The sequence below is a fragment of the Zea mays genome, chromosome 8 (genome assembly GCF_902167145.1).
Source record: "Zea mays cultivar B73 chromosome 8, Zm-B73-REFERENCE-NAM-5.0, whole genome shotgun sequence".
NCBI classification, from domain to species: domain Eukaryota; kingdom Viridiplantae; phylum Streptophyta; class Magnoliopsida; order Poales; family Poaceae; genus Zea; species Zea mays.
In genome coordinates this window covers 82,214,149-82,226,910 of record NC_050103.1, presented here as the reverse complement: position 1 = coordinate 82,226,910, position 12,762 = coordinate 82,214,149, and the positions used below count along the sequence as shown (strand labels likewise).

Genomic DNA, 12,762 nt, shown 5'->3' with positions numbered 1-12,762 from the left:
ACATCTCCTCGAGCGACTTGCCCTTGGGCTCCGGCACCAGGAACGTGAGCAGGAACCCTAGGAAGATGCACCCGGCCAACAGCAGCAGCGAGTTGCGCACGCCGATGCCCGGCGCGTACCCGTGCATCGTCTTGGCCGGGTCCTGGCTCTACGCCAGGTACAGGAACCCGAAGGACCCGATGATGGCACCCACCTTGCCCGACGCCGCCGAGATGCCGTGGCACGTCGCGCGGAGTCGCGCCGGTAGATTTCCGCAGGCACGATGAAGGTCGTGGCGTTGGGCCTGAAGTTGGCGAAGAAGAAGGTGAGTGCGCACATCACCACGAACCCCGTCTGGTTGCCGGGGCGCGTCCACTGGCGGTACGGGACGGCCAGCCCCAGCATGAAGGCCGTCATCATGAGGAAGCCCACCGTCTGGATCGCGAACCGCCCCACGATGTCGATGAACGCCGCGCGCGCGATGTGGAACAGCTTGTCCAGCGCGCTCATCGTCTCCGCCGCCGGGATCCACCCCACCCCGACTGCTCCTTATTGCCGATGTCGACCTGGAGCACCCTGGACATGTCCGCACGGGCCGACACGGCCCGGCACGGCCCGTCAGCCTGCTAGTCGTGCGGGCCGGCCCGGTGGCACTATGACCTATCTAAGTATATTGTATAATTTAGCAAAAAATATGTAATTGTGGGGGTTCAAACTCACAACCTAGTGTATAAAACATCTAAACACATCCATCTAGCCAGTGCGGCTGTAGTTTTATTGCGTTATATATTTAATTCTTATACTTAATATATGTAAACTATTATTTTTAAAATAAAAAATATAACCGTGTCGTGCTCGTGCCAGCACTATGGGTCAAGATGGTGGTAATTTAGCAATACATGGTTTAAACGAGCAGCCCAAAATTACCGGTGACCTGTTTCTCATAAATATAATCTGAAATTATGATGTATTGGTATTTTTCCTATGTTATTTAAAATTACGTTTAAACAAAGTTTAAATGTTTAAAAGTTAAAATTTCACCTATGAAACATTTTAATAACCTTAACGGTGTATTTTGCAGAGCCGCAAGAACGAGGGACAAATTGCTCCGTTTCGCCGCATAGCCGAGAGGAAGCAGGCGGCGGCGAGAATCCAGTAGAACGCGAGCAGACGGCGGCGATGGCATGGCGGGCGAGCCTGTCTCGGAGTGTAAAGGAGATACGCGTCCTCTTCTGCCAGTCCTCCCCCGCTAGCGCCCCCGCCCGGTACAAACCTTGCACCTTCTTCGACTCTTCCCGTCCGATTTGACTATCTAAAACTGCTGTTTCTGATTCGGTGCGCTGGCGATCTGGTCGCCCGCAGGGAGTTCGTGAAGAAGAACTATGGTGACATCAAGGCCCGCAACCCCTCCCTCCCCTTCCTTGTCCGCGAGTGCTCCGGTGTCCAGCCCCAGCTCTGGGCGCGCTACGGTACGCGTGCATCTATTTCGTCCTCTTTCTCCTGCTGTGGCTAAAGATTTGATTTTTACTGGTTGGGGCATTTTGGGTGAATTTCATATCTTTGCCTGCCCTGTGAAATGGCTCAATCTGCCCTGTGCATTTGAGGGAAGAGGAATTTAGGCAATTATATTTATGAGAAATAAGTTCATAAATGTAAGTTCCATGTTGGTTTGTCATACTCAACTACAAAACTGCTAGAGTCTGTGCAATGGTAACCTGTTGGGGCCAATCCGTACGTTTATATGTGCTCTGCATCATCATCCTGGTCGATCACAGTGGTCCATACCAGCATTTTGTTCAGTTTACTGCTAAATTTCTGGTGGAGCTCCCTGTGGTTTTATGTGATGTTCAATATTATTGTAGAGTAGACAATTACAGTCATGGCTAGACTGATCCTCCACACATTCAGTGTCTTGTATTCCCCCTGTTCCAAATTAAATGTTGCATTAGCTTTGTCCTAAGTCAAACTTTTTTTTTATCTTCGACCAAGTTTATGGAAAAATGCACCAACATCTACAACATCAGATTAGTTTCATTAAATTCACCATAAAATATGTTTTGGTACTTTAGTATTGAACCTGTAGATGTTAATATAGCTTCCTAAATGTTTGGTCAATTTACATAAGTTTGGCACAGAATTAATCTAAAGTGATCTATAATTTGGGACGCGGGGCATAGATTGTGTTTTGTTTCCTCAGTTGGCTTACACAGTTTGATTTTATATATTAATGACATGATTTAGTTTCACAGCCATATTACAGTTCATGTAGTAAATAAAATACCATGAAATTTGCTCTTAAAAAGTTAAGCACACTATGACCAGAAGCACATACGAAACTATACTAAACTAGGTCAGGAGTGCTAAGCCTTCAAAAGACTTGTGATCTGTTGCTTATAATCCCCAAACCCAGCTTATTCGATATGTGCAGTAAGCTATTCTTTTAACTTAGTATTTTGTGGTCTTTCTAACTACCGAGAACCGCCAGGATTACGGAAATATCATAATTCCAAAAGGTCAAGATACCCTAAAACCCTATCTTAGTTTGTGTAACAGGAGTACCAGATGTGGTTGCTGGTGCAGGCTTGGTTTGTGGACCAAAATACATGCAAAGAATGTGAGATGAGGAGGTAACCAAACTGTAATGAGCTTCAAGGAAGATAGCATCCGCTTGGAATGGCTTCATATGCATTAAGCCAACCACTCCCTGGCACAATTTGGAAAGATGTAGGATTAGTATCAGAATCTCACCTCTTAAATTCACTAATATCTTCTCATGATCCATGCCCTGAGCATTAGGTTTCAGAGGAACTAGATTTTATGCTTCTGAGCTAGCCAATCTGGAATAACTTCTGATTATGGTATCAACTTTATCTTATTTTGGCAGATAAGTAACTCATAGGCTTTCACTAATCAGTGGTGTTAGAAACTAGATCATCAATATGCGTTAAAGGCATTGTTTGTATTAGATTATTGATTCTAGTTTCCTGCTTTGTGTCCACTACATTAGCTGAATGAATGTGCATAACCATCATTATACAAGGCAATATGTTGCTATGCTTAGGATTTTTTTTTTACAAATTTACATTATATGTTTCAATGTGTCATCATTTTAAAACCGCTTGGTGTTAGGTAAGCGGTGGCTGAACAGGTTCTATCTAGCGCTTTGGCATTCCTAGGCGTTTCTATTTTCTATGGGTGCTTAGCGTTCTACCATGAAAAATAAAGGAAATTTAGCATATCAGAACTTAATATCTTTCAATGCACACATTAGTAATATAATAGTAGTTCATGTTTCTCCATCTCTTAATCTGTCCCATTTTCATATTTATATCAAACTGAAAGTGCCTCAATGAAAAGCCTAGGAGCTGGGCAAGGCGGTGCAGCTCTACCTAGTGCATATGTTGTGCTAGGCGTCACCTTTTGAAAGGATATGTGTACATCCATGCAGTTTTAATGAACCGGATGTATGTTAAGGAAATAATTTGTACTTTGTAACATTATTAACAATTTCATCTCATGAATCCAATTTATAAATAGGGTGCATTATGTTTGAGGATGTAGGTTTATGTTTTCAATGGTTCACAAAGGTGAAACCTTGTTTCCATATAGTTCCAGTGGCTCAACTATTGTTGAACCTTTGGGGGTGTTTGGTTTGAGGAATCACTCCATCCAAAATGAGGTGGCGCATCATGAGTCCATTTCTCAAATTTGGTGGGATGACCTCATTACTCGTATTAGTACTAACTATGAGGAATGATATGAGGAATGAAATGGTAATAGATCAACTCATTCCATTTCACAAACCAAACAAAAAAATGAGGACTGAGAAGATGATGGACCAACTCATTTCTCAAACCAAACACCATATTTATGTTTGTTATGACACTTTTCATAGCATCAGGAATGGGGGCATTCTAATGGTAAGGCCCACATTGGCCCAACCTGTCACCATAAACAAATAACACAGGCACACCCTAGATACTTTGGGGGAAATTGGTTGCTTACATTGTTCTCCTGGCCTGTGGTATCTAGTTTTTATTTTTCCATCCAAGAGCATCACCTCCCTGGAAACAAAGAACATAACAAAAATGGAGTGATAAACCTTCACATGGTATAAGACAATGTATGGACATTGCATTCTACCTTCAACTAAACGACATGTTCTTTATATATAAATAACTAGAGCATATGTTTGATGTATTGTGTATCTACATGATTATCATGCCAAAGTGGAACTTGGTGTTTGGCCCTAATGTCTCCTTTGATTCTACTGCCAGATATGGGTGTGGAGAGATGCGTGAACTTGGATGGTCTGACGGAAGCACAGATTGATAAGAAGCTGGAGGAACTTGCAATGGCCGGGGAGTCTCTTAAAACCAAATAGTTTTGGAACTCGTATCATGTCTTGTTTAATGTTCCAAAATAATAGATACTCCTACCATATTGGTGGACAATTGCTACTCTGTCATTATCTGTAGTTGTGCGTGGTACGAAGCCTTCGATTAGCTCAACTTAATGTGTAATAATTACTATTGTTTTACATGCTATGCATTTTCTAGATTACATGAATGATTGAAAATGGAAAAAAAAAATAATACTCTCTCTTTTCTTTTTTATTTGTCTTGTTTTAGTTCAAAAATGAATTAACGGCCGGCAAATATTCGAGAACTTGGTAGTAATTTGATAAGTAGTAGCTTGAGAGATGCATTGGAATCGTGTAATACTTCTGCGCGGTTATATACACCATTGTGTGGCAGTCCTACACTTCAGTTCTGCGCATCACTTGAAATTGTGCGAACACATGTATGATTATTGATTATTTTTTTCTATACTTGGATGACATGTGTGTCCTAAAAAAAGAAGATATACATTTGAAAGAATTGGAGAATTTGTGAGGAAACCTACGGACATTACGGTTGTGTGATTGGCTCCTTGCACTAGCTAATCTATCGCAATTTCCTAAGAGATCCAACTGCAAAAAGGTATTCCATTCGTCTCAAAATAGCAGTTGTTTTAACATTCAGTTTTTACGTTTATATTCAAATCTCTACTACTACTTAAGGGTGCGTTTGGTTGCAATGACAGGACGGGATGGTATGGGACGATCCCTCAAATTAAGTTGTTTGGTTCTAGGTCAAGGGTTGGGACAGGATTATCCCAGTGTTGTCCCCTGTTGTCCCCTGTTGTCCCTCAAAATTGGAGGGACGAGAGAGGACGCCAGGGGACGTCCCTGTCCTAGCTGACCCGCAACCAAACGCACCCTAAGTGTCTATCGTAGGCGTCCACATTGGCCAGTGGTGCACGGTTCTGCCCTGAGCGCCCGCCCCGCACGCAACGCTCCTTTCCATCGATGTCGTCTTCCACCACACCCTGAGCGCCTGCCTGCCATCGCCAGCGCGCTCCCTCCGCCCTAGAAACCGCGTCGCCCCAGGGTGCCCATCCATCCATGGCGTCGCCGCGGCCGCCCTCGCAATCAACTCCCAGATCCCGTGCTCACCTCCCCCCCCCGTGATCCCCTTCCACCGGCGGCACTCACCTTCCATCGACAAAATGGAGGTACCGCGCCTCCCCCAGGGTGCCCTTCCATCCATGGCGTTGTCGCGGCTGTCCCCGCAATCAACTCCCAGATCTCGTGCTCACCTCCCCGCAATCAAGGTCGTCACGCCCGATGAGGATGGTCGCCAGTCGCCGCACGGCGGTTCGGGCCCCAGCGATAGCTCCGGCGCAGGCGCGAGGAAGAAGCTCCGGCTCACCAATGAGCAGTCGACGCTGCTCGAGGACACCTTCCGCGCCCACAACATACTCTCCAACGTATGCATCCCCATCCTCTCCCCTTCCATGGTTTCCATTCCATCTCGAAGCTCGCTCGTGTGCAAGTAGAAATCCTCATCCATGCATATATTAGGATTAGCCAGTAGTAGCGCCTGAATAATCTATTGTTCATGTCTGCATTAAAAATTTTCTGCTTCTTTTTTGCTATTAATTGACGAACAAATGAACGTTTCATGCATTGTTGGACAGGCGCAGAAGCAGGAGCTCGGACGGCAGGTGGATCTCAGCGCCAGGCAGGTGGAAGTGTGGTTCCAGAACACACATGTTCAGATAACACACATGTTCATGCTCATGCTGACCCCACACAGGTTCATATTGTCTTCTGCGTGTATGTAGTTGTTTCTTCTTCAATTCTCTTTGTGGGGAAAACATTAATGTAAGTTATATCTTTACTTTTTGCACCTCTCACTATTGTTTCTACATCTTTATCTCTTGAAAACTCGTGAATCTGAATTGTAATGGGATTTCCTTCCACCAATCTACCCATCATGGAGTGGGATTTTCCCAGCAATCAGCTTGATAGGCGACATCATCATTGTCGGGGTGAGTGAGTCTACCACTATTATTCAGTCTGAGTCCAGTAAACCAGAATTCCACAGGATATGATTGTACCTATATTTCCTGAAAAGACAAATGAAACATACATCAAAAGCAAGTCACTGCCTATTATTTTTTACCTCCAGATCTTCTACTTCATTGGATTTGCATTGTTCTGCTTGGAGGCTTTTCTGAACATGTGGGTCATTCAGGTGAAGTTACTACCTACCGCTTCACTATTCATCCATCTTGATACTTTCAGTTGGTTATGAACTATAAGCTTGCATCCCGCGGCGTGTCTACTTGTACTTCTGAGGCAGTGATGATGATTGTTTAATCACTGAGGCCTAGTTCGCCCTTTTGTTTTGCAAGCTTTTGCCCCCTTCTGATCAATTCAGAAGAGAACCCGGAGAACCATGCACTTGTGGAGTTGTTCATCTGGAAAGTGACACCATTATTGAATATGATTGGTAAGAATAATAAATTCTACATGATTGCACTGGCTCCCAAGTTCAAGGCTTCCTGCAACGAATAATCTTAAAGTAGTTTGCTATAATCTATGTTTTCATATAAGATATGTTTATAGATATATGGTTTTAAAGAATACGGATAAATTTTTTATTTGCTACTACAGAGTTTTTAGACCATGTAAAATTTAAGCTACCAGTGCCTGTCTCAGTATATCTTTTAATGTGAACTTAGGATTGCCTGAACTGTCATGTTTTTCTTGATAGCCATGCAGCATTGGTCTACTCATTCTGTCCACTACTGAATCATTATACCTATGGAATAGTTTTTCTTTGGGCACTCTTTTTTATTTAACGATTATATTGTCAATAATTCATAACAGGGAACCATAGAACTACTTTATTTATGTAATGATGCTTTGTTCATTGTATTAATATGTATTGCTTACAAGAGAAGTAATAATCTATTATAAACCAAAAAAAGAGAAGATGATGTAATGACTATTGTCTTACACTCGAGTTCATTAACATGTAACAAAGCTTTCTTCTATGAAAATATATTTTATACAATACAGTTTGTATTCAATGCCACTGGGATTGATTTTATTATGCAATATATTTCAGATCGACTTTGGGGTCAATAGTGGCGCAACAAGGTTCTCCATCGACTCAAGAACCAAGCTGTTAATGAGGACACCTTTCGGTGTTCATATGAGTTTGGATGGAAACCTCGGGTTGCTTTGTTGTCCAATTCCTGTTAATGTTATCTACACTTACAAATAAACGTTGTTGTTGCATTTTGATGAGTTTCATTTGTTCCTGTGCAGAGGGCCTCCTATTGTGCCCTCTGACAGAAGCATCTCGCGGACGAGAGAGGTAAGGATTTGATATGTTTGATTTGATGGACGCTTGTTGAATTATCTGTGCAGTCTTCGTTTAATGTGTCCAAATATTTTCTTTTTTCCATGTCGACAAATATCTTGTGTTGGCACAAACCACACATGAGAGAAGCATGTTTAGCTACAGCTGCAACTATCTATGCCAGCAAAGAGGCTGCATGGGGGAAGAAGAAAGATTAACAATGGAGAAGAAACAACAGTGATGGTGGCTGGTGATGCATTCGTGAGCTGGAGGTATCTTAAGGTCTCTAGATTCATGGATGAGCTAGCAGGCCAGCACATGGAAGCACATCTTGTCTTTTCTCTATTATTTTTTCTTCCCCTTTATCTTTGGTAGATCTACATTCAGAAATAGATTAGTTGTTCCGGTGTTCATTAGCATCCTATTTTTATGCTTAAATACTTAATATTGAATCAATAAATTTAAAATAATACTCCATCTCTGGTTTCTTAGTGTACCATTTGGATCTTTACTTATCAATATCGCTAAAACGATTAGATTAATGTACAATTGTCGATATATTTGCGTATCATTCAAAATTCTATATTGATTCTTTAAAAATAATTTGTGCGATATCATAATGTTTGTTCGACACCAGTTCATTCTATTTGAGTGTGTGTATTTATAATAATATTACCTATTTATATCATCAATATAGTATTAGTGTTACAACGATATTTTGTCACACAGATTTTTTATATTATAATGGTGTTTGTCATTCTGTATCTATGTTTTATACTAATTTTTAACTCTCGTGACAACGCATAGGCATATACCTAGTAGATGATGATGAATATATATATCTTCACAGAGCCATTAGACAGAAACATGCTAACATGCTTTTGTATATCGAGTAAGGTCTTATTCGGTTATTCTTATCACATGTGTATTGGATGTGATTGGAAAAAATTATGAAAGATTTTGACTTATTTAGGATTGAAACTCACTCAATCCCACTCAATCTACATGGATTGAGAGCAAAACGAACAAGCCCTAATAAGGTTAATATTTTTTTAATAAGTAACTTCACTTAAAGAGAGCTTGTATTGTTTTCTATATTATCATATAATACATGTTTAACATTATTTTGTGTCCTATCTAACCAAGTAAAGTTAACTGCTCAAAAGAGTCTGAAGAAACTTAACTCTGGGTGTAAACTTGACAAGAAATAGTTCTTAATTTCAAGGAATGTATTGCATACGCATGGAAGTTATTATCGTTTCCACTTTCAGGTTTTAATATTTTTAAGGTCATCATCGATAGAGTATTCAACACTCAAGGTGTCTAAAACTTCTATTGAAATGGCCACAAGGTGATCTCTTACCATTTTATTGAATACTTTGATAAAACATATTTTGTCTAAGATAAATTGTTTTGAGAAATTGAGAGTTCGAGAGAACATACTAATACTAATCTCAATTGGTGTTTATTTGAATCTTATTTAAACTATGATTTGATTTGGTGCAAAATTCATGGAGAAAATATAAAAAAAATTATGAACCGAGTGTAATGGATAAAGACTAGACTTATCCGGTGATGGATGTGTACATCTTCCCAGATATACACTCATGTCCGGTGTGCATTGGATACACAACACCTGACATAACCAATGTATCCGATGCCTATGGTTCAGTTAACAGTCTTCATTGTTGACGTATCAGATGCCCTATCTGGTCGGTCACAGGACACGTCAGATGCCTTAGAGAGGAGCACATCAAATCCTCTACCAAGTTGGACTAGAGTTATTTCCTCTGTTAGGGCTAGTTTGGAAAACCCATTTTTCTAAGGGATTTCTATTTTTCCAAATGAAATTAGTTCATTTTACCTTGTAAAAATAGAAATCCCTTAAAAAATGAAGTTCCCAAACTAGCCCTTATTGTTTCTTCTCCCTCTCGTGTTTATATGCTGATATGTCTATGCTCGCCTCGGTCGCCATTGCCCTGCAATAGTAGAATTGTCAAATGAACTCATAGTCCCTGGCCAGTGTAAACTAATTGCAGCTGTGTCCTGGTTCTTTAAATAAGAGCTCACGATTGTTGGGGGCCTTCATCTTCCGAAGGTCCTCAAAAACACGGCTAACCATTTGTTATCAGCATGTTACTAAGTGTTAAAGGAGCTTCAGAATCAGGATAGCTTCAGCGCAGAACAGTGGAAGTGCAACGAAGTTAGCTTCGTCACAACAACACAGGAAGACGATACAAGGAGAAGGTGTTATCCAAGTTGCTAGGGGCAAAAGACAATGTTGTCCCTGTGATATTTGTAAACTTTGTGTGTAATCTATGAGAGCATGAATGTAATATTGTACAAAGCTATACGACTCCCTATAAATAGATGAACAGTGCCCTGCATAAAGTACCTTTTTGGTGGATTGGATAATTGCTGTGTAATTCTCTCTCTACGACGCCTTCGTTGTAATCCTTTCTACAGTGCCGAAGGTACAATTGTAAAGTTAATTTATGAAAGAGGAATACATGAAGGATATATCTTTATTGAAATATCATATTCAAACTCTTTTATATTCATTGCACGCTCGGTTATTTATATAACATTTAACCTTCGTTTTGAAGGAGTTATCCCGAAGGAATAACTTCTTCAGGACGAAGGTTACCTACCCTTTTAATACTGTGTTGCCTTGTTTTTTTATTGTGTATAGCGATCGAAAACAAGTGACCAACATTGGTGCCCACCTCCGGTGAACTCAGCGACCACCTTCGTTAGGTGAACTCTACAATCACCTTCGTCATGCCGTCGAAGAAGTCAACGATGACATGGGCTGTTCTTGCTCCCCTGGACACCAACCAAGATGGGATCCTTCTAAGGGAGGGCCGAAAATAGAAGAGGAAAGTCACTAGCCCAACACGACAAGACAAAGAGCTAGACCAAGAAATCAGCAACCTAGAAGCTATTCATCAACAGGTGGAAAAGAGAACAGAGAAGATGCTTCGACCGGTTGAGCTCCAAAAGAAGATTGATGAAGCAACCAAGGAAATGCGACATATTGCGCAAGATAATGAGCAAGGGCATAAACTACAACAAAGAGACCTTCGTCAAGAAGGCCCTAGCCATGAGGACATGTGGTATGATGATTTTCACCATGATAACATTGCTTTTGATGACGCTTCCCCCTAGCTACAGAGTTGCAGACTGTCCCATGGCCACCTTCGTACATGCCACCTCAGCTACCCATGTACAATGGTCACTCAGATCCGAAGCAGTTTCTGATGAGCTACAAAGCGATCATATCATCATATGGTGGCAACACGACTGTCATGGAAAAAATCCTTCGTCATATCAGTCGTCATATCAGTCAGGAGTGTTGCTCATACCTGGTATTCTTCTCTCAGTCCAGGAACAATCACATCATAACAGAAATTGAAGTACATATTGGTCACTAGCTTTCAAGGGTTTCAGATGAAGTCAGTGACCGCTCAAGCTTTATTCCAGTGTACATAGGATCACGAAGAATATCTACAGGCATATGTCTGAAGGTTCTTACACCTCAGAGCCCAGGCACCAACGGTGCCAAATGAGATTGTCATTGAGGCCATGATCAAGGGACTTCGCCTAGGCCCAATGACACAATATTTTGCTACAAAGCCTCCCCAAACACTGGAGAAGCTTTTCTAAAAGATGGATGAATACATCAGAGCCAATAATGGTTTCCGATAAAGAAGGGAGGAAGCCTACAAATATTCTAAGATGACCAGGGGCTTCTAAGGAAGGCTTCATCCAAGGCATGTCAGGACAATACACAATCCCAGTCAAAGTGAGGACAGGAATAATCATAACCAAGGGCACCAGCACAGTTCCCAGTCAACATGGGCCCAACAAATCTCCTTCAGACCGCCGACCCTAAGAGGTAGAGGAGGACGTAGCTTCGGAGGGAGATTCAACTCTCAACCAAGAAGACTGTTTTGCTTATTCTGCGGAGAGGACAAGGGGCATACAACAAGAACCTGCCAAGTTACGATACAAAAACAGAAGGAGATAGCTGAGGCTGAAGCACGTCAGAACCAATCGAAGCAAGTTCTACATACTGCTTCATGTTACTCCCATACATTCCTAGAGTATGCGGGTAACCAACAGCCATTCTCACAACCTATAGTTTCAGTGGCTTCGACAGTCACTCTCCAGCTGCGTGGGTCTTACCACAACCACCTGTAGTGGCTCCAACTTCATCCCATAATCAGCAGCCTCAGGGGCAGTGCCAAGTTCAGCAGCAGTGTGACACAAGAGAGGAGTCTGAAGCTTGGACAGTTAACAGTACTGTTCTAGAGTCCAGACATATTTATTGAAGCAATAGAGGGGTTGGATCAAGAACTTGATACACATCTATTGTAATTTTAATTTCATTTGCTCTACTTTCTTGTATCAGAAACAATTTGAGAAGGTGCAATCTTCGCCACATTGTAATAAACCAGTGGTTACACCATCGAGTGTAATAACAAAGGTGAAAAAACTCCAAAGTCGTTCCTACGGGGATGCAGAGCTAAAATGCCATCTAAGTAAAGGTGAAGAAGCTCCAAAGTTGTTCCTACGGGGATGCAGAGCTAAAATGCCACCTACGTAAAGGTGAAGAAGCTCTAAAGTCGCTCCTAAGGGGATGCAGAGCTAAGATCCAAAGCCATTTCTATGGGGATGCAAAGCTAAAATGCCGCCTAAGTAAATGTGAAGAAGCTCTAAAGTCATTCCTAAGGGGATGCAGATCTAAGCTCCAAAGTTGTTCCTACAGGGATGCGGAGTTAAAATACCACCTAGTAAAGGTGAAGAGACTCCAAAGTTATTTCTAAGGGAATACAAAGTCTTAGTATGAAATGTTTTCTATCATTATTTTTGCTCAAACATCTTTTGCATCATATCATCGCATCATTCTGCATCATAACATCATGCATCATTTCACATCATCCATAAAGGGGGAAGAAGGGAAATTGCTCCTTCATCCACAAATGCGGTTGATTTACGAAGCTAAATACGTGTTTGCTGAGAAATTATGGAACAAAGCATGGCAAAGGAGAAGATGCCATATCTTTAACGATTGTCCTCAAAC

The 12,762-nt window shown here is 41.5% G+C and overlaps 2 protein-coding genes and 1 pseudogene across 2 annotated transcripts; all 3 read left to right on the top strand.

Moving 5' to 3' along the window:
• The first annotated feature begins 104 nt into the window (after positions 1-104).
• LOC103637053 (uncharacterized) lies at positions 105-1,138 on the top strand (annotated as a pseudogene).
• Positions 1,061-4,548, top strand: LOC100283003 (NADH-ubiquinone oxidoreductase 10.5 kDa subunit). The gene is given in 3 exon segments (NM_001155906.2): positions 1,061-1,244; positions 1,342-1,448; positions 4,257-4,548. Coding segments are annotated over 3 exon segments (300 nt in total). The 5' UTR covers positions 1,061-1,158; the 3' UTR covers positions 4,364-4,548.
• Positions 4,549-5,526: 978 nt separating this feature from the next.
• On the top strand, positions 5,527-8,089 carry LOC100275353 (paired mesoderm homeobox protein 2). The gene is made up of 6 exons (XM_034059485.1): positions 5,527-5,790; positions 6,001-6,119; positions 6,306-6,354; positions 6,495-6,560; positions 6,721-6,818; positions 7,440-8,089. Coding segments are annotated over exons 1-6 (594 nt in total). The 5' UTR covers positions 5,527-5,529; the 3' UTR covers positions 7,441-8,089.
• The last annotated feature ends 4,673 nt before the right edge of the window (positions 8,090-12,762 follow it).

Coding starts and splice junctions, on each gene's coding strand:
- LOC100275353 (XM_034059485.1), top strand. CDS start 5,530: ATGGAGGTACCGCGCCTCCCCCAGGGTGCCCTTCCATCCATGGCGTTG. Junction 5,791..6,000: donor CCCACAACATACTCTCCAAC/GTATGCATCCCC, acceptor ATTGTTGGACAG/GCGCAGAAGCAGGAGCTCGG. Junction 6,561..6,720: donor TGAACATGTGGGTCATTCAG/GTGAAGTTACTA, acceptor TTGTTTTGCAAG/CTTTTGCCCCCTTCTGATCA.